The 20,976-nt window shown below is 39.6% G+C and overlaps 1 protein-coding gene across 2 annotated transcripts; it reads left to right on the top strand.

Moving 5' to 3' along the window:
- Positions 1–12,278: 12,278 nt before the first annotated feature.
- LOC126627707 (homeobox-leucine zipper protein ANTHOCYANINLESS 2-like) lies at positions 12,279–18,984 on the top strand. 2 transcript variants are annotated; one of them, XM_050297223.1, is made up of 9 exons: positions 12,279–13,101; positions 13,216–13,436; positions 13,563–13,680; positions 13,813–14,496; positions 14,667–14,768; positions 14,869–15,081; positions 16,917–17,091; positions 17,181–17,548; positions 18,134–18,984. In XM_050297223.1, the coding sequence occupies exons 1-9, from the start codon at positions 12,919–12,921 to the stop codon at positions 18,542–18,544; spliced, it is 2,475 nt and encodes an 824-aa protein (XP_050153180.1). In that variant the 5' UTR covers positions 12,279–12,918; the 3' UTR covers positions 18,545–18,984. The 2 variants fall into 2 exon arrangements, with proteins under 2 accessions (XP_050153180.1, XP_050153179.1); XM_050297222.1 differs by having other exon boundaries at positions 12,280–13,101; positions 13,213–13,436.
- The last annotated feature ends 1,992 nt before the right edge of the window (positions 18,985–20,976 follow it).

Here is a 20,976-nt window from a genome sequence, read left to right as displayed (position 1 = left end):
GAGTTCTCATTAATTGTGAAGGATTTACACAAGTACATAGGTTCAAGCTCTCCTTTAGTGAGTACTAGTGAATAATTTAGTACAAATGACATTGGGAAATATTGTGAGAGAATGATCTCTATTTATAGAAGAGAGTTTCTAGTTTCATTCTAACATTGACACGTGTCGTGTTGTGATTAGCTTCTGATGTTGACACGTGTCGCATTATCATTGGTTTTTAATGTCGACACATGTCGCGCTGTGATTGGCCTCCTGGTTGGAAGCAAACTCTTATGGGTCCTTGACGGTACAACGTTGACCATTGCACAGTAGTTTTGGGATCGGTCAAGTATGGTACAAACAGTGCTCCCCTAAGTTCCCGAGTGAGGGAAGCTCCTCAGTTGGGGACTTGCAAGATCCAAGCCATTGAGTAATCACGAAACTTCTAAGTACCAAAGTGTGGTATCATTTTCACTTGCCTTATCTGTCTCATACGTAGATGTGGCATCTTCTTTGGAAGTACTTTTCCTCCATCCAGGGGTGGTATCTTTTACCGATGAAGATGCACAAGGTAATGTATCAATTTCACTTGAAGCTTACTTGTAGTTTTGGGCTTAGTCAAGTGCGATACAAACCCTATAGTATGAGTCTCCCAAGTCGCCGAGCTAGGAGATTTACCGAATGAGGTAACATACAAGGTAAGCAATCAGACTTCCAAGCAGGCAACCTGGATTGGAGGTTCGACTTCAGCTTCCGGTTGATTGATCTCCTTCTCCTTGTGTCGTAAACAACAACAAGGATAAGGAGAAGCAAATGGAGAAGAGATGATATGATATACTTTTGCTTTTGAAGAAGTAACTTTCCACAGGCTTATTCTTGAACTGGGCTGAAGGGTTTTCTGGTTTCCACCAGAGTATAAGGCCGACTCAAGAATTTGAGGGTCAAAACAATCCATCAAATCAAAAGTGTGTTCGACCTTAATGATATGGGATACTTTTGTTGTTGACGAAGTAATAGATGAATCGGCATGTGTTCTGTTGCGCTTGTCTCCACATGCTTCCTTGTATCCTTATCACTTGCCCTATATGTTCCTCAAGCAGATGTGGTATCTTTTCTGGAAGCATAAGATGTTGAAGATGAGTACTCGAGAGCAATGCCAGGTAAGTAATCGGGCAGGGGGTTCTAGGCAAAGGAAAAGAATAAGGGCTGACTGATTGCTCTCTTTCTCCTTGTCTTGCAGGTAAGAACAAGGGCAAAGGAAAAGACAGGGAAAAAGCATGATATGGGATACTCTTGCTTTTGACCCTGATGATATGAGATACTCTTGCTCTGGTGTGGCTGGTTTGCATAGGTATTATTAGGGGGAAGAGAGCTAAGTATTTCGAGAGGCTTCGCTAGAAGTGCCCTCTCAGATATGAGGAAGGGTTGAGCATTTTTACAGGTCTGCCTGTCCATGGAGGATGGAGATCGACATATATAGGAGTCTCCCTAACAACAAGTAGTAATGTTATTCCTTTACCCTTCTTGGTCGTAGCAATGTAGTGGGAGCTGCAAGTTTCACGTGTTTTAACTTTGTTAGAGTACTTTCAAAAAGTGGTATGTGGTATCTGGAAAGCTGATGTTGCGTTTGAAGATTACAGACAAGCTTTATCCAAGGAAATCTGGCTCTCGAAGTTCGGAGAGCGATGCCTCTTCGATTTTCGAACAAGCAATCCTGTCGGGGATCTGGCTCTCGAGATTTAGAGAGCGGTGCCTCTTCGATTTTTGAGAAATCAATCCTATTGGGAGTCTGGCTCTTAAGATTCGGAGAGTGGTGCCTCTTCGATTTTTGAGAAAGTAATCATGTTAGGAGTTTGGCTCTCGAGATTCGTAGGGCAGTGCCTCTTCGATTTTTGAGCAAGTAATAATGCTATTCCTTTACCCTTTTTGGTCATAGCAATGTAGTGGGAGCTGCAAGCTTCACATGTTTTAACTTTGTCAGAGCGCTTTGAAAAAGTGGTATGTGGTATCTGGAAAGCTGATGTTGCGTGTGAAGATTACAGACAAGCTTTATCTAAGGAAATCTGGCTCTCGAAGTTCGGAGAACGGTGCCTCTTCGATTTTCAAACAAGCAATCATGTCGGGGATCTAGCTTTCGAGATTCAGAAAATGGTGCCTCTTCGATTTTTGAGAAAGCAATCCTGTTGGGAGTCTGACTCTTGAGATTCGGAGAGCAGTGTTTCTTCGATTTTTGAGAAAGTAATCATGTTGGGAGTCTGGCTCTCGAGATTTGGAGAGTGGTTCCTCTTCGATTTTTGAGCAAGCAATCTTGTTGAGAGTGTTTTCTTGAATGTGAGTAAAGTTTGGGCATTTTTGCCAGTCTGCCTTGCCACGGAGCACGAAGGTTGACACACATTGGGACTTTCTAGTTATCAAGCAGTGGTGTTGTTCCTTTACCCTTGTGGGTAATAGTAGGGTAGCTGGACCTTCAAAATTTATGTGTCTAAACTTTGTCAGGGATCTTTGGCAAAGTTATCTGTGGTACTCGAGGAGCTGATGTTGCGTGTGGAAAGTGGTGCCTCTTCGAAATCCGAAGAGTGGTGCCTCTTCGGAATCCAAAAAGTGGTGAGTCTTCGATTTTTGAACCAACGGCCTTGTTGCCCTTTCTTTTATAAGGGCACCAATTATGTGCAAGGAGTACATTAAGAGAGTTATTGCTTGTAGGAATTTTCCCCTTACTTTAGAGATTTATTGCACCTTATTTCTCCTTCATCATTTATGAGAATGTCTGGCCCATTCGACTGTCATTTTGACTTGAACTTTGGTGAAGAGGCAGCCATGCCTTCTCAAGACAACATATGGCGTTCATCCTTCTTATCCCCTTCTGGTCCTCTTACCGTTGGGGACTTTGTGATGAAGAATGATATGACCACTGCGGTGGTGGCCAGGAACCTTCTCACTCCCAAAGATAACAGACTACTTTCCAAACGGTCTGATGAGTTGGCTGTTAAGGATTCTCTGGCTCTCAATGTTCAGTGTGCAGGTTTTGTGTCTAATATGGCCCAACGCCTATTTGCTCGAACCCGCCAAGTTAAATCATTGGCGGCTGAAGTGATAAGTCTCAAACAGAAGATCAGATGGCTCAAGCTTGAGAATAAACAGTTGCACAGGCTCGCACATGACTATGCTACAAACATGAAGAGGAAGCTCGACCAGCTGCAGGAATCTGATGGCCAGATTTTACTTGATCATCAGAGGTTTGTGGGTTTGTTCCAAAGACATTTATTGCATTCGTCTTCGTGTGCCACCACTTATGGAATATATCACATTCACCTGGCGTTGGTTACGGTTATCCCTTGGATGGTGAAGGAGGAATTGATCAATTTTTCCTTCACGTGCCAAAGCTTCAATATGATCACGAATGGTGATACACTTCTCGCCGTCATGGCCGTTATGCTCGTGGTAGCAGCAAAATGTGCCCGTGTTCTTCGTTGGCTTGTAATCCGGGTGCCTCGGCTTTGGCTTTGGTATCAGGTGTGCTATGCTGGGGTAAATGGCCACACATGTGGCGTTCAAAGGTGTCCTGACACGTGCTTGACCCACTGTGTTGATTGCCTGGGGTCGGGGATTATCATGGCGATACCCTTGGTTATCGCGGTAGTGTCCCTTACTCCTTTTACTAAAATGAGATTGGTGAGGATGGAAATTTTTCCTTTTACCCTGAGATTGATATGTTTGTTGACTTGGCAAAGTATTAAGTAAGGCAGGGGGAGGCACCGCTGCCGTTTGGAAGGTCGAGGTCTTCTCATTTGGTTGGATCTGGCTTCCACTCCCTACTTGCTGATAAGAGGTGGTTGTGGGGGGTTTCCTTTGATATGTCATTGCTTCAGCAGAGGCATGGTTGTAAGCCTATGCCATCACCTCAGAGTAAGTTTCCAAGTGTTGGCATTGATCATGTACTTGAAGAAACAATCACGTAGGCCTGCTGTGAAGGCCTTGAGGGCGGTCTTGTCATCTGCCTCAGCGTAGCGAGAACACTCATGGCTGAAACGACCGGCATACTCTCGTAATGACTCGTCCGGGTTCTGGCAAATAGTGTACAAGTCATATGCAGAATGCAATCGATCGGTCTGGAAGATGTGTTGAGAGACAAACAGTTTCCTCAGTTCCTCAAATGAGTCTAATGTCTCAAGTGGAAGACGGCAATACCAGTTTAGAGCTCCGCCAGAAAGGGTGGAGGGGAAGAGAAGACATCGCTCTTCGTCGGTATGCATCCGATATGCCATGGTGGACTCAAAAAGGTTAAGGTGTTCAATTGGGTCTTCCCTTACAGTATAGAGTTATAAACTAAGCTTTTGTTTTGTCTTTACTTGAAGGGGGGTGTCGAGGATCCTCCTTGTTAGAGGGTCAGGCCTGGGTTAGTTCCAGTCAAGTATCTCGGCCTGACGTTCGGCCTTCAACTTGTTTACTTCCTCAATGAGCTGTAGGACAAGGGGGTCCTAAGTGGAGTCATGTACCACTTGGATTTTCTTTCGTAAGTCTCCATCGCCTCTTGGAAGTAAGAAAGTTTGAGCAAAGGCATGTGATTTTTCCTTGGACTAGCCGTACTGACTTCTAGGGCGAGTCTGTCGGAATACCTCAGAGTCTCTCGTACCTTCATGTTTCTCTGGGACCTGTCATTCCTTCCCTAGATTGGCAGCTAACCTGGGTCGTGGGAGAGGACCAAGTCTTTCAGAAACCCTTGGATCATTGATCTTCGAGCATATGTGGAAGGGATTCTCTCGATGTTGTTTTAGGAAGTCTCGGCAGTCACGATAAACGGCTTTCGATCCTTCCAACCCTTCTGCAAGGAGGTGTCTTCTTCCACTTCTCCTGCTTCGGGTCGAAGCAGCTAGGTTGAAAGATATCTCATGTTGATCAATGTTTTGATGATTAGCTCGCTCTTCATCAGGGATACCCATGTTGAAGGAAGGTGACCCTCCGTGTTGGAAGGCACCCAGATGATGGTTGATGTCCACGAGGGCAACGAGCTCGCGTGTTTGAGTATGCCTAGTTTCATGGAGCGTCTCAAATAACTTCTCATACTACTCTTGGAGGAACTTATTCTTCATTGATATCTTGTTGTTCTGAGCTTCTAGCTCATCGACTTTAGCTTGAATAGCAACCCTCTTTCCTTCATTCTTTCGTTGTTTCGCACTAGGTGCAAGAGGGGTGTCATTCTGTGTGCTGTGGCTTCCTTCGCTCCCCATGTTGGAGATGGATGCCTGGTCAAAAGAGAGTGTATGAATGGTGGAAACCAGCTTGACAAAGCTGAAGAGAGTGGGAATAAGTGTCGTTCCCACAGACGGTGCCAAATGTTGATGCACAAAATCAGTGGGAAATTTGGTACAACAGAAAGTGTTAAAGTTTGTGACCTTCGCTAGATTGCTTCGGTCACTAGTGTGGATAAGTATGTAAATGGATAGGGACAGGGAAGCAAACACAAGATGTACGTGGTTCACCCAGATTGGCTACGTCCATGGAGTAGAGGAGTTCTCATTAATTGTGAAGGGTTTACACAAGTACATAAGTTCAAGCTCTCCTTTAGTGAGTACTAGTGAATGATTTAGTACAAATGACATTAGGAAATATTGTGAGAGAATGATCTCTATTTATAGAAGAAAGTTTCTAGTTTCATTATGACATTGACACGTGTCTTGTTGTGATTAGCTTCTGATGTTGACATGTGTCGCGCTATGATTGGCTTCTGATGTCGACACATGTCGCGCTATGATTGGCCTTCTGGTTGGAGGGAAACTCTTCTGGGTCCTTGACGGTACAACGTTGACTGGTGCTCAATAGTTTCGGGATTGGTCAAGTATGGTACAAACAGCTTTTATTAAGAATGAACTCCTATTCCTCTTTGCAATATCAATCTACCCTATGGAAGCTATGCTCAAGCACTTTATAATCAAGCCATTAACCAGAATAATGAAGATGTCTCTTTCATGAATCAGGTCTGGGATGTCGTACTGAAGATATACACATCAATGAAGGACCTCCGGAAGAATCTACAAGCTAGGGAACGAGCAAAACTCATGAAACTAGACGAAAGGATGAGAACTATTGAAGACTCCACCACTCAAGCACCTCGAAAGATGACATGTCTAAATCCAGGCAAACTGGTCCAAGAACTTGTTCCAAAGGTATGCCATGGGAAATCACAGAAAGCCTAAGGTTTGCCCTCGATCCGATATCCAAGAATGAGGTTGTTCCTCGGCATCAATCGCGTAGGGGGAGGCATGAGTACTTCCAAAAGATCATGGAAGGGAAGAAAGATAACGCAAGAAGGAAATCAACCCAAGATCACCGCGATCTCTAGACCAAAAATGGCCCAATTTCCCCTCAATCGCCCTTTTATCGTCAATCATGCTTAAGAAGGAATGACAATATGGTCACTTACACAAAACGTCCATGACGTCAACTTACACATGTATTAAAATTTGTCTTTCCTTGAAATAATTTAAAAACCTTGTCTCAATTCAAAATTAAAAACTAAAGGTACACTTTGTGTGTAATTTCTCCCTTCAATTAATGAGAATGCAAAATGAGGAATGAGAACCTTATTTATTCTTATTTTAAAGTTGGATGGAATAAATTAAAGAACAAAAATGATAGGGGTATGTATGTGGTAGCATTAGTCTTGTCTTTAAATTTTGATTTTTACATTTTTTTAATGTTTACGTGGGGTATAGTCATTGTCCACGTGGGTGCCACGTCATGGGTGAATGAAGATTCTGACTGAAAGGCTAACAAATGTAAGAAAGTGTCCCACAATGTTTACTTTAGATATGACATTGGGATGAAAAAAACTTGATGTAAGTTTGAAAACCACGATACTTCAAGAAAGTAAATTGAAAATTACGTTTATTTTTATTTGGTTTTATGTGTTGGTCAACCTGTGTGATAACACAAGTATAAATGATAAATCTGAACACGTTAGGTCATCTCCAATTGAGTCGACCAAAAGGCTATAGGTTAAACCATAACTCGTTTTAACATAAAATTCATCTCCAATGGAGGGCTAGGCAAACATAGCCAGCCAGCTAACCAGCCAACATTGAAAGGCCCAGTTGTGCTGCTAGCTGACGTCATGCAGCTTTTTTTTTTTTTTTTTTTTCAATTTTTAAGACGAAATTTAAAAAATCTATTTTTTCTATAAATACCTAAGTCATTTCTACACAATTTCTTACATCTTTTTCACCATTCCATACTATCTTACCTAAATGTCTAAATTGTTAACATGTAAGTAAAATTAAAATATTTAATAATATGAAACTTAAAACAACATTTAGCGACAAGTGGCCCTCAAAATATGTCTGAAAACCTTATTTTAATATGGTAGTTTAATTCAATTAAACAATAAAATAAAAACACAAACTTAAAATAATAAATTATTGAGAGGGCTAAAAAATAGCCCATTGGGTTGGAGATTGTATAGATATGTCATGACACTGTTCATTAAAAAAATAGGGTTAAACTTTGTTTATTACCCTCATTTTTCGTGGTTTTCAACATTTAGTACATCAATTTTTTTTCATCCCAGAGTCATACCTGAATTGTTAATTTTGGGACAGTCTCATACATTCGTTAGTCAAACTGTTAGTTCTCCCGTTAAGTGATGATATGGCGCCCAGGTGAACAATGATTGGGCGCCACGTGTCATTAAAATATTAAAATAATTAATTAAATAAAAGTTAAAAAACAAACAAAAAACAAAAAAAAAGCCATCCCTCCCCCTCCCAACCCAGAAGAAGAAGAAGAAGAAGAAGAAGGAGGAGGAAAAAGAAGAAGAAGAAGAAGAGGAAGAAGGAGAAGAAGAAGAAAAAAAACGAATCTGCAACCTAGAAAAAAAAAAGAAAAAAGAAAAACCGAATCTGCAACCCAGAAGAACAAGAACAAGAAGAACAAGAAGAACAAGAAGAAGGAGGAGGAAGAAGGAGAAGAAGAAAAAAAAAAAAATATGCAACCCAAAAGAAGAAGAAGAAGAAGAAGAAGAAGGCAAAAAAAAAAAAAAAAAGAATTTGCAACCCAGAAGAAGAAGAAGGAAGAAGAAAAAAAAAAAAAACCGAATCTGTAACCCAGAAGAAGAAGAAGAAAAAAACAGCACCCCAAACCTAGTTCGTCACCCCCCCCCGTGACCCACCTGCCTTTCCCTCCCCTGCCTCGCGACCGCAAACGCGTACCCAGAAGGTTCTTCTTCTGGGTTGCAGATTCCGTTTTTCTTCTTCTTCTTCTTCTTCTTCTTCTTCTTCTTCTAACAGCACGCCAAACCTAGTTCGTCACCCCCCCCGTGACCCACCTGCCTTTCCCTCCCCTGCCTCGCGACCACAAACGCGTACCCAGAAGGTTCTTCTTCTGGGTCGCGACCGCAAACGCGTACCCAGAAGGTTCTTCTTCTTCTTCTTCTAGGTTGCAGTTTTTCTTTTTTCTTCTTCTTCTCCTTCTTCTTCTTTTTCTTCTTTTGGGTTGCAGAATCGTTTATTTTTTTTTTCTCTTCTTCTTCTTCTTCTTCTGGGTTTGGGGGGAGAGATGGTTTTTTTTTTTTTTTACTTTTATTTAATTAATTATTTTAATATTTCTTAATGACACGTGGCGCCCCCCAATAATTGTCTATCAAGGCGTCACATCATCACTTAATGGGAGAACTAACAGTTTGACTAACGAATGTATGAGACTGTCCCAAAATTAACACTTTAGGTATGACTCTAGAATGAAAAAAACTTGATGTATTAAATGTTGAAAATCATGAAACATGAGGGTAGTAAACAGAATTTAATCCTAAAAAATAATTTCTTGCAAGGTTATAATCTGGACAAGAGCTAAATATAGCCCCTTTGGTTGGAGATGACCTTATTGCTAATCCCTAAATGTGACCAAAGCTTATTATTATAATAAAAACTGCTAACTATAACATTTGAACTTCATGTGACAAGACACAAGTAAAAGTCTAGTTAAAAAAGGTGGTGGAAGAATTTTGGAGGACTTATTTGTGAATTTTCCTTTTCTCTCTGCTAGTCAAGTATATATACGAATTATTTACATGCATCATTTGGTGGAGAGATTTTTTAGTGTGATCGAAACATGAAATGGTACATCATGTGTCACTATAGAAATGGTAGGACATGTGTATTAAAATGTTAATAACTTAAAAAATAAAATTTATCACCGCTTATATAAAAACACATGATGTACCATTTGTGTTCCGATCACAATAAAAAATTCTCCCATTTGGTGAACAAGTCAAATGAATGTTCAACCAGTTACATACTAACTTGGAGTTTCAATTGGTCATGAAAATATGCAATGCTTGGTTCAAATTTGACATATTTGTCGTGATTTTTTTTTTTTTATGTAAAACGACACAGTTCTCTGTGGATACTTTATTATAATGTCGTTTATTGTCAACATCTTTTGCTGGCAGTGGGCAGTTTTATGTGGTTTCGGAAAGCCTTTGTGGGCTGTGGAGGTAAAAACATTGCAGGAAGACCGATGCGGTGTTTTACTGGTAAGAGCTAAATGGGTAATTATTGGAAGTGGGGAATGAGGGGGATTTGGATCCTCTCCTGAGTAGGAGATCAGGATCCTCGGGATCAAACAATATGAACCGATGAATTTTGATCTAATGGCTACAAATAAGGGGTCTTTCTAAAAATTATAATAATTATAACCGTTAGATTAAAATCCAACTGTTCATGTTGTTTGATTCTGAGAATCCTGATCTCTTGCTCAGAAGAGGATCCAAATTCGAATGAGGGGATTCAAGTATAACAACGACTGTGATTGAGAAATGAATAGTGGATATAATTGTAAGTTGACCAAATCCCATTTAGTATAAGAATGTTTAAGGAGAAAGAGACGCCAGACAGAGCAAACAAGTGGAATTGCAATTTTGATACTTTAAATCATTATATTTCATTTTACAACGATAAGCGAATTTGAATTTAAAACATCCTTCTCGATAATAGATAATAAACTTTTATGTGTGACTATTAAGACTATCTATTATCTAAGTGACTCACTAAGGTTATTAAATAATTTTGTTTCCACTTGTAAGTGAGAGATTAGGTTTAAAAGCTGGTTTGGTATTGTTGTGCTTTGAAAAAAAACTGCTATGAGAATAAGCGGCTGTGCTGTGAGAATAAACGGATGTGAAATAAATCAGCAGAGTGTTTGGTAAACTTTTTTGTATAAGTGCTTTTGAAAAAAAAAACAATCTGATAGTGGGTCTTTTCATTAAAGGAGCACTGTAGCTCCGTGTGCTTTTAAAAAAAGCCAGTTTTCCAAAGCTGCAAATAACAGCTTCAGCTTTTTCCTTTGACTTCAGCTTATTCTCACAGCAGCTTCCAAAATAAGCCCTTTTTTTTTAGTTTACCAAAACCTAAAACTCTCACAGTTTTTTTTCATGGATGCTTTTTTTTTAAGCACCTCACTCCCAAATCACCCCTAACTCCTGTGCATGATGAATTTGATACCAAATTATTATAATTGTCTTATTTTGTTGCATATCAAAAATATTTCATTCATTGGTGTAAATATATCGTAGTATTGAAAAGAAAAATCTAACACTTTCACACACTTAAAAAAAATAATGAATCGAAATGGAAAATAGTTCATTAATTGAATCTGTGTTCATAATTCTCCCCTTTCAAACAATTAAAACGTTATACAGATATTTTCTTCTTTTTCTCTTGAACAAAATTAATGATGTTCATTAAAAAAAACTTACAACACATTAAATACGTGTACAAAATTCTTAGCAGGATTGCAAAAACAATAACATGAAAGGCAAAACTAAAGGACCAGGCTTGTCTGCCCTCCCAGTTCACTCCCATCCTATCTTATTTTATACAGTCACGGTTAAGTCACGTCAACTTTTTATATTGATTTTTTTTATAAAGATAATAAGACAAAAAACAATAGTGATATAAAATGTTGACGTAACTTAACCGTGACCGCACAAATAGGAACGGATGAGAATGTATGGGAATTGGGAGAGCAGAGAAGCCAGGTCCAAAACTAAAACATACAAAATCTGCAAAAACAACTAAATAGTACGTAATTTATTTATAATCATCATTTAAAAAAAATATTCACTCACTTTAGGACATATTTGCTTCATTACTCCTTGTATTCCTTAGTTGTGCGTTGTTTATTCTTTCCAGGAAGTTGCACGCCAATTTTATTTTATTTTATTTTTAAAGAATGATACAATATTTCATTCATTGATAAAATGACATACAAATACATATCATAAAGAACGGCCCCAAAAGGGTCCTTGCAAACTAGACCTAAAGATATTACAATAAAACATCACTAATCGCAAAGCAACGAGTAATCTTCAAACATTCGTTCAAGCTCATCGGAATCCTCACGATTACACAGATAAATAAAACTGTTAAACTATGTGTTATAAGGAGATCATGTGAGAATAAAATCTCAAACCATAGATTGGGATTAGGAGTACAATGCCCATTGGTCTATCGCATCATCTAATCATTGCCACGATCCTAGAACACCAAATGAAGTAGATCCAGCAAATCAATCAGCTCCACCAAATTTTCCACGTCAAATTTTGAACATGGGTAACCACGCTTTGGCAGTTAGATTATCTTCAATGATTCAAATTGATTCTTGATGAGATACGGTTTAAATTCGATCCAACTGCTTAAACAACACAAATGTTCAAGCGCTTGCTCTTACAGGGTTCCGTAACTAATTGTCGAAAATATATTATGTCTATTTATTTCCTTTTCAACAAAATTTCTTAGCATGGAAGTTGATTAACCCTCCTTTAGGACGTGTAGATTTTAGATTAGGCTAAATCTAAATTGGGCCAGATTGTTAAGATATTCTTCCATAATTTAATTGCATACCATATTTCTTTACCAAAAGTACATACCATACATACCTAATGAACTATTATTTATTTATTTAAGGAACTATATATCATCTTTGTATTGTCTGGACAAAGGGACAGTAAGAAAGTTCAAATCACAGCAAATATCTTAGATTTTAGCTGGAAAATCCGGACCTCTCGTAAAGAAATAAACTTTTGTACAAGATCCCATTACCAGTACCAAAGCTGGGAGAGAGTCAATAAATCTGAACCTCCCAGTCCCAGAAGAAAAAGTAAGAAAAAGTTACAAAATTTGGACTGTTTTTTCACAGACTTTCAGAGAGAGTGAGAGAGTCAACCGGCCCTTTTTGGAGCTTTGTATTTGTAAGGCTACGAAGTGTCCACATGGTGCGTTTTATCTCTCTCTGTCTCTCTCTCTCTCCGTCTTCTCTCTCTTGCTTTTTTATTTTCTTTTCCTTTCTCTCTCTGCAACAAATCTTGGAAAAAAAATAAGCCTTTTCCTTTCCTTTCTCTCATTTTTTTTTTTTAATTTTCTCAGGCCCTTTTGGAATAGTCAAGCATGCAGTGGAACCAGAGATAAACACTCTCACCAAAAAAACTAGGGTTCCCCCATTTAGTTTTCCTCCAAACCAAACAGCAGTCATTTGAGGCCCCCTTCTGGTGCTTAGCTGTTTTGGTGAGTTTTTAGAGAGAGAAAGTTTGAGAGAGGGATAAAGAATGAAGAGCTAAGCAGCTGGAGATACCCAAAAAGGGCTTGCTTGCCTTCTTTCTCTTTCTTTCTCTCCAAAACCAAATCCTCCCCAAACTATGCAAGAGAGGGAGTTGGAGACATTTGGGTTATCTCTGAAACGTTTGTCTCCTTTGCCTCTCTGTGCTTTCCTTTTTCTTCCAATTTATTTTCCGTCCAAATATTTTTGAGAGAGAGAACAAATTAAGTGGCTGTAAATTTGTTAAAGAAATAGGAGCAAAATCTGGAGTGAGAGACGACAGGAGTTTGGTTTGATAGGGTTGAAGAACAAAAGAAAAAAGATAGTCTTGGGTTTTTTATTTTTATTTTTTTGATGAGTTTTGGGGGTTTTCTGGACAACAGTACCGGCAGTGGTGTCGGTGCAAGAATCGTGGCTGATATTCCGTACACAAACAACAGCAACAACATGCCCTCCAGTGCAATAGCTCAGCCACGCCTTGTCACTCAGTCTCTCACTAAATCCATGTTCAACTCTCCGGGACTCTCACTTGCCCTAGTAAGCATCTCTCATTTTTTTTCTTCTTTTTGATCGATTTTTCTTTGTTTCTGATGAAATGGCCTGAAATCTGAACTGGGTTTTTGTTATTTTCTGGTTATATTTTATCAGCAGACAAATGTGGATGGGCAAGGAGATGTGACGAGAGTGGCTGAGAATTATGAGGCAAACAACGGCGGGAGAAGGAGCAGAGAGGAAGAGCACGAGAGCAGATCTGGGAGTGACAACATGGATGGTGCTTCTGGGGACGATCAAGATGCCGCTGACAACCACCACCCTCGTAAGAAGAAGCGTTACCACCGACACACCCCTCAGCAAATCCAAGAACTTGAAGCGTATGATAATAAAACCCCCATTTTTTTCGTATTTATTTATTTATTGTTGCTGCATAAACTGATTAACTTTTTGAGTTCTTGTTTGATATTTTTGTATTATTTTTTCGGTTTTTGGTGGTTTTTTAGGCTGTTCAAAGAGTGCCCTCATCCTGATGAGAAGCAAAGATTAGAGCTCAGCAGAAGGCTTAACTTGGAGACTAGACAAGTCAAATTCTGGTTCCAAAATCGCCGAACCCAAATGAAGGTAAATATATACATCTCCTTCCCCCACCCCCCTTTTATTTTATTTTATTTGTTTTTATCGCTTTCAGTCTCATTTTTTTATTTATATTTTGCCTTGATGTTGATGGAGTTTTGATTGTGCTGGACTTTCTAGACGCAACTGGAACGCCATGAGAACTCGTTGCTGAGGCAAGAGAACGATAAGCTCCGAGCGGAGAACATGTCGATTCGTGAGGCTATGAGGAACCCAATTTGCTCAAACTGTGGCGGTCCGGCAATTATTGGAGATATATCACTAGAAGAGCAGCACCTCAGGATCGAAAATGCTCGATTGAAGGATGATTTGGACCGAGTTTGTGCACTCGCCGGAAAGTTTCTAGGCCGACCCATCTCATCCCTGGCTGCATCCATGGGGCCTCTGCTCCCGAGCTCCACTTTGGAGCTCGGAGTTGGGAGCAATGGGTTTGGTGGGATGAGCAATGTGGCTACATCGATGTCCATGGGAAATGATTTTGGAGGTGGGATTGGGAGTGCTATGTCAGTTGTGTCTCATGGCAGGCCTAGTGTGACGGGGCTAGACCGGTCGATGGAAAGATCAATCTTTCTAGAGCTTGCTTTGGCTGCCATGGATGAATTGGTTAAGATGGCTCAGACGGATGAGCCCCTTTGGCTTAGGAGCTTAGAAGGTGGAAGGGAGGTTTTGAACCATGAGGAATACATGAGAAATTTCACTCCTTGCATTGGATTGAAACCGAATGGTTTCGTCTCCGAGGCTTCTAGGGAGTCTGGAACGGTCATCATCAACAGCTTAACTCTTGTTGAAACTTTGATGGATTCGGTAATAATCCAAACACTTTGTGTTGAAATTTGATGCAATTAATTGTAGTAGCAATGAATGAAAATGCTTTTCTTTTTTGGTACTTCTTGGTGCTTCCGATGCTTGTTTAATTTTTTACTTACTTTATGTTCAAACTTAATTCTCGTTTTGTTTGATTTGTTTTTTCACAGAATCGATGGTTGGAGATGTTTCCTGGTGTGCTTGCAAGAACCTCAACCACTGATGTGATTTCCAGTGGCATGGGAGGAACTAGAAATGGTGCACTTCAACTGGTAAGTACTTGATTGTCAGTCAGTCCTAAAGAAAAAAAATAAAAAATTTAAACCATGTTCTTTGTTTTGCTGCATTTTATCTGAATTATTCACATTTCAGATGCACGCTGAACTGCAAGTCCTATCGCCTTTGGTTCCGGTTCGTGAGGTCAATTTCCTCCGTTTCTGCAAGCAGCACGCAGAGGGCGTGTGGGCTGTGGTTGACGTGTCAGTTGACGCCATCCGTGACACCACCGGGGTACCGACATTTATGAACTGTAGGAGGCTTCCTTCTGGCTGTGTTGTGCAAGACATGCCCAATGGGTACTCTAAGGTAAAATTAGTACTAATGTCCTTATCAGTCTATTAAATTAATGTACTTTCTCTGCTAGTAAAATAGAAATCAAACTTACTAGCCTTAGCGGTCAGAAATCACGCAAAAATCATCCATGCCCTCGTGATGCGGGCATGGATGATTAACTGCGGCACAACTCAAGTACACAGTTTCAGTTACATTACATGGTTCATATTTGTTTGGTTCAAATTTATTGTGCTTTTCCCAAGTAATGTGTTCTTCTTTCCCTTTGCTCTTTAATGAATCTGTTGAAGTAACTGCAACATTGTAGCTTAGTTGTGAGTGACACCATTTATTTAAGTCAAATATCATGCAATTTTCTTCATTCTCCAAAGCCACCACTTAATTAATTCTTAATTAATCAAGAAAAGCTCATACATCGAAGAACTTTCTGTGTCTAGTGATTACGCACTAGATCACCACACTGTCTCAGTTTCTTTGATGGTTTTTTTTTTCACCAACCCAATATTTAATGCCCTCTCCAAGAATCGGAACCTTCCTCAAAATCTTATCATCTGGTCTCAAATCTTATTCTAATAATATTAAACAATTCCGATCCCATTTTTAAATCAACCCTAAAATATTATTGTTAATTTACTTATTACACTCCCTAGGATTTGAGCCCCCAAGTTTTTATCCATGAGAAGCCTCCATTACCAAAATTTTGAACACATTAATTTCATATAATCCTCAATAACCCCAACTGCCTTGCAATCAACCACCGTGGGGTGGTCCAGTGGCTGGGGACGAATTTCAAGCCCGTATTTTACACGGCATGTTCTCGTTCAATTCTTGAATCTAGTGAATCGCAAGATGATGGTCAGGAGGAGGCTAAAATACCTTTGTGAGTCTTTACAGTCACCAAAAAGTGGACTGTCGTGTTGAAGCCAGTAGCTGGTCCATTTAAAAATAAAAAAGAACTGCCTTGCAATCCTCAAATCAGGTCAAATTATTTATCCATTTGATGTTTCTATTCCAATCTTTGATGCTTGTCATTTGGCCTTGTATTCCAGCCCTTTCTTAATCCAAGACTTCCTATTCAAATTCCCAAGACTGCCTTTCTTTTGTTTCTACATGGCTCCTCTCCCCTCTCCCCACACTCCTCTCTAGGGTTCTGTTTATAGTTGTCTTATCTATATATAAATATAGACACGTATATACAATATATGATATACATATTTGTATTTTAGACACCAACGTCATTTACAAATCTCGATGTCACCCCTCTCTTCCTTTAAATGTTGCGCAACTATATCTTCGCCCAAATATTTTAACTCATTTTTTGCTCGATGGCCGTGTGATTGATTCCATGTCTCTGACTTTTGTTATTATTATTTGGTCGACTTTCTGTATTTGTATTTTCTCACATTCCGTAACTATCCTGCATGATTTCTTCCGCATCAGAGAAAACTGCTATGTATGTGTCATGTGTCACTGACCCCACAATGCTGCAACTACTAACTATATTGGAAACAACTTGAATTTTGATAGCTGGCGTCTGCCTACCTTGGCCATAAACTATTATTGCTTTGTAATTAAATTTCCCACATTTTGGTTTTTGTTAGGTGGGTTGGGTTCAAGTTTTTTATGTCAAACGATAGATTTGTTAGATTAGATGTTAGATTAGGGAGCCGACGGGGTTCAAACCCACATTGTGGTGATGCAAGAGCAACACTTTTCTTTGCTATTATGGTAGAGGGCCACTTGTGGGTTCAAGTTTTCTAACTCTGCAAATCTTTACCACATTTATAGTGTGTGATTATGTTAAGCTAATTAAGATAATTACTAATGTGATTTATAATCTAATGTTGCAGGTTACATGGGTTGAGCATGCAGAGTACGATGAGAGCCAAGTCCACCACCTATACCGACCCTTGTTAAGTTCCGGCATGGGCTTCGGCGCCCAACGGTGGGTTGCCACCCTTCAACGCCAATCCGAGTGCCAGGCCATTCTCATGTCCTCCTGCGTCACCTCCCGCGACCACACTGGTATTTATCAATCAATCTAACATTTTTAATGAATTGATTAATATGGATAATGTTTGTTGATATAATTAGTTGTGTATTTTTTGTAATAGCCATCACTGCCAGCGGAAGGAGGAGCATGCTGAAGCTGGCGCAGCGGATGACGGACAACTTCTGTGCCGGGGTATGCGCATCGACGGTGCACAAATGGACCAAGCTGAACGCCGGGAATGTCGACGAGGACGTCAGGGTCATGACTCGGGAGAGCCTAGACGACCCTGGAGAGCCGCCCGGTGTCGTGCTCAGCGCTGCCACTTCGGTCTGGCTGCCAGTCTCCCCACAGAGGCTATTTGATTTCTTGCGCGATGAGCGACTAAGGAGCGAGTGGGACATACTCTCCAACGGTGGGCCTATGCAGGAGATGGCCCACATCGCCAAGGGTCAGGACCCCGGCAACTGCGTCTCCCTCCTGCGCGCCAGAGTACGTTTCATTTTCTCTCCAAAACCGAATTATTTATTTTTCAAAAATGTTATTCTTAATAGTTATATTATTACTTGTACTATCTTTCTAATAGTGATGAGACCTACGTAAGATAACGGGTATAAATGATAGTACAACTAGATCGTAAGTGTAGCACTACTCTATTTATTTATAATGACGAATGTGTCCTTGCTGGGGAAGGGGCGAGTGAGGCAATGTGTTTATGGGTGGGGGTGTAAAAAGGTGAATGTGGAAAGGACAAGTTTGGAATTTGGCAGCATGCATAGGGACGTTTTGGGATGGCAGAGAGGGGTGGCAGAGAGCAGACAATAGAGAGAGTGGTTGTCTCGGTAGTCTCCAAAAAAAGTCAAAATTCAAGGACGGGGATTGTCAACTTCTTGTGTAGTTACTTTCTGACCTCACCTTTTACCATTTATTTATTAAGTTTTATTTAATTTGAAAAAATAAAATAAATAAAAAGAAAAAAAGTCCGGCTAGTGAGGTCAGGGTTTGACTCTTAAATTATGAAGTGGCATACGTGTAAAATAATGGGATACTGAGGGTATTGTTTTTGTGATGGTACAGGCAAACGCAAACCAAGGTAGCATGCTGATCCTACAAGAGACATGCATAGACGCGGCAGGGTCGCTTGTTGTGTACGCGCCTGTTGACATTCCGGCCATGCACGTGGTTATGAACGGCGGGGACTCCGCCTATGTGGCGCTCCTGCCATCCGGGTTCGCAATCGTACCTGATGGCCCAGGCTCGCGCGGGCCCATGTTTGGCAAAGGCGGCAGTCACGGCAGCGGCAACAGTGGCGGTGGCGTTGACGACGGTGGCCATAGAGTGAGCGGGTCCCTCCTGACGATGACGTTTCAGATCCTGGTGAACAGCCTGCCGACAGCGAAGCTGACCGTGGAGTCGGTGGAGACGGTGAACCACCTCATATCCTGTACCGTCCAGAAGATCAAGGCCGCCCTCCATTGTGAGAGCTGATCATCCATCCGATCATATATCCTGTGTGGGGTCACGTGATCTAACCTCACCTTGTAGCTTTTGTGTTTTTGTTAGGAGACTTTTATTAATGTGGTTGTGCATGTGGCGGCGGTGGCGGTGTAAGTTATATTAGGCGGCGGTGCATGATGAGTGAATCTGGTGGGGGTATTGAGTCAAGAACGAACCGCACTGGAGAGTCCTTGCATGGTGATAAGGATACATGAAACTTGCACGCACGTGTGATGACTTGCACACGTGTTTGGGGAGTGCGTTCTTAGCACAATGCAAGGCTGGTGGTTCGGGTATTGACTCGGGTCCACCCCTGTTTTAAATCCAGAAAATGAGTCTGGCTCAACATGGATTGTGAAAAGCAAAAAATTGTTGGGGAAATTGAACCTTTTTGGAGTTTTATATTTTAGTTAAAAGTTTTGTGAATTTAATTTCTGTGTTAATATGTGATCATTTTGATGTTGATGACACAAAGTTCATGTTATCAGATTCGGTTTTACAATTTGTGTTAATCGGAGTAATTTAAAATATCGTAATTATTCTCTCACTTTCTGTGTTTGAACCAAAGAACTAAGGGTAAAAGTAAATTCAGTCTATGCAAAAGTAACGTGCACTACTTGTTACTTTTTTTTTATGTTGAGAAAAATTGGTCACTATTGTTATTTAGTATTATCGTATAGTAATATTTTTCTTTACATATAAATGAGAACTTCCTAGTTTGAATTTTTTTAGATGATGAATTTGATACTAATTTTTTTCCTCCTCTAATGTAAACACCTCAGTGTATAAAAATGTAATTATCTACTATTTTTACTTTTTGTACTATCTTTTGGGGCAAAAGTTATAATTTAAGTGGTCGTGGTGGGTGAGTGAATGTGGTGGAGGCAATAAAATAACAGGCAAGAGGAGACACTATTCGATGTGTTGTAAACAACATGTGTAATAATATAATTGACTCGAAACTTTAAAAAAAGAATTCAATCAATTGTATTATGACATTTGGTATATTAAGTTGTGTTTTTAACATACTGAAACGTTTCTCCAGAAGAAGGTGAGGCGAAGAAATGGTGCTATCAATTAATGCTGAGTTTTTTGTGTTGTCGCCAGTTACGTAAGTAGGCATTTATTTGATCATCTCACAACCACTCACAATTCACGTATGACAGTTGACAGAGAGTATAGCACCGTTTTGGTATCAGAGAGAGAGAGAGAGAGCATTGTTGTGTTAAGCAGAATAAGCATGAATTGTTGTTTGCTTTGATTGGATATAACCAATAGATATGATGGATAAGCCAAATGGATCAGATCCTGTAAAGTTTGGTCAGTTGGAAGTTGGACGGTGAATATGCTTTTGTGTGATTTGATGAGTTATTTTCAATTTCGTAAATTATAGTTTAACGCATAGTTAGTAAATTCACATAAAATACATATTAAAACTAGATTTTCGCACCACTGTAGAGAAAAAGTATGCACAAACTCAATTATCTGTAAAACAGAAAATAACGGTAAGGTAACCTTAGCACCGGCAGGGTGCCGTCAAAGTCACTATGACGGTCAAGTTAGTAAGCAAATTATGAGAATCAAGCAGTAGGCAAGAAAATTAAGTATGCGATAATTGTGTTATCAGATATTAACCCCATAATGGTGTTATAGTAGTCGAGAGAGATGGATAGAAAATATGTGTTAACTAAGAGGGTCCCAGAGGATAAATAGGAGTAAATATTGCATCCTCTAAGGAGCTTAATTACTTGCGGACCACGCCAAATCCCTAAATTGTTGGAATTTCCAAGAATATAGGAGACTTGGTTGATTCCATACTTGATCATGTATCCCTATCCACTTCTTTCCCCCTCTTTCCTGTTTCATGAAAAACATTTAATTGTTTGTTAATTAAAAAATATATATATAATTTTGTAAATTATTTTCATAGATTTATTGTCACTTCTAGTAATCGTGACCACTGTTTCTAGAAATCGTGATCACTGCTAGATACAATGTTACTTCAAGAAGTTGTGACCACTATTTCTAAAAAATCGTGATTACTATTTCTAGAAAATAATGAACTATTTGTATAAATAGGGTTATTGTCTATAAATGGTGACTACTGTTTCTTTAAAGGATGTGTTATCCATACACCTCTTTTTACTTCTCTCACACCTACTGTTAATTTCTATCCTTTGATCTTCTTTAATTCATCCGATCCGACGGTTGAAAATTAAAAGGGTGTGAGAGAAGTAAAAATGAGTGTGTGAATATTACATCCCTTCTTTAAATAGTGACCACTATTTTCTAGAAATTTATTATTTTGAAGAAAAAAATATAGTTTTTTTATTAAAAATTTGTTGATAATAATTTGTTGAATTTTGGCAAGTGATAAATAATTCATATTATTATGTCTTGAAAATTATGATTAAGTATTAAAT

The sequence above is a fragment of the Malus sylvestris genome, chromosome 7 (genome assembly GCF_916048215.2).
Source record: "Malus sylvestris chromosome 7, drMalSylv7.2, whole genome shotgun sequence".
NCBI classification, from domain to species: Eukaryota; Viridiplantae; Streptophyta; class Magnoliopsida; order Rosales; family Rosaceae; genus Malus; species Malus sylvestris.
Note: the sequence above shows the minus strand (reverse complement) of the source record. Positions and strands in the feature narration are given on the sequence as shown.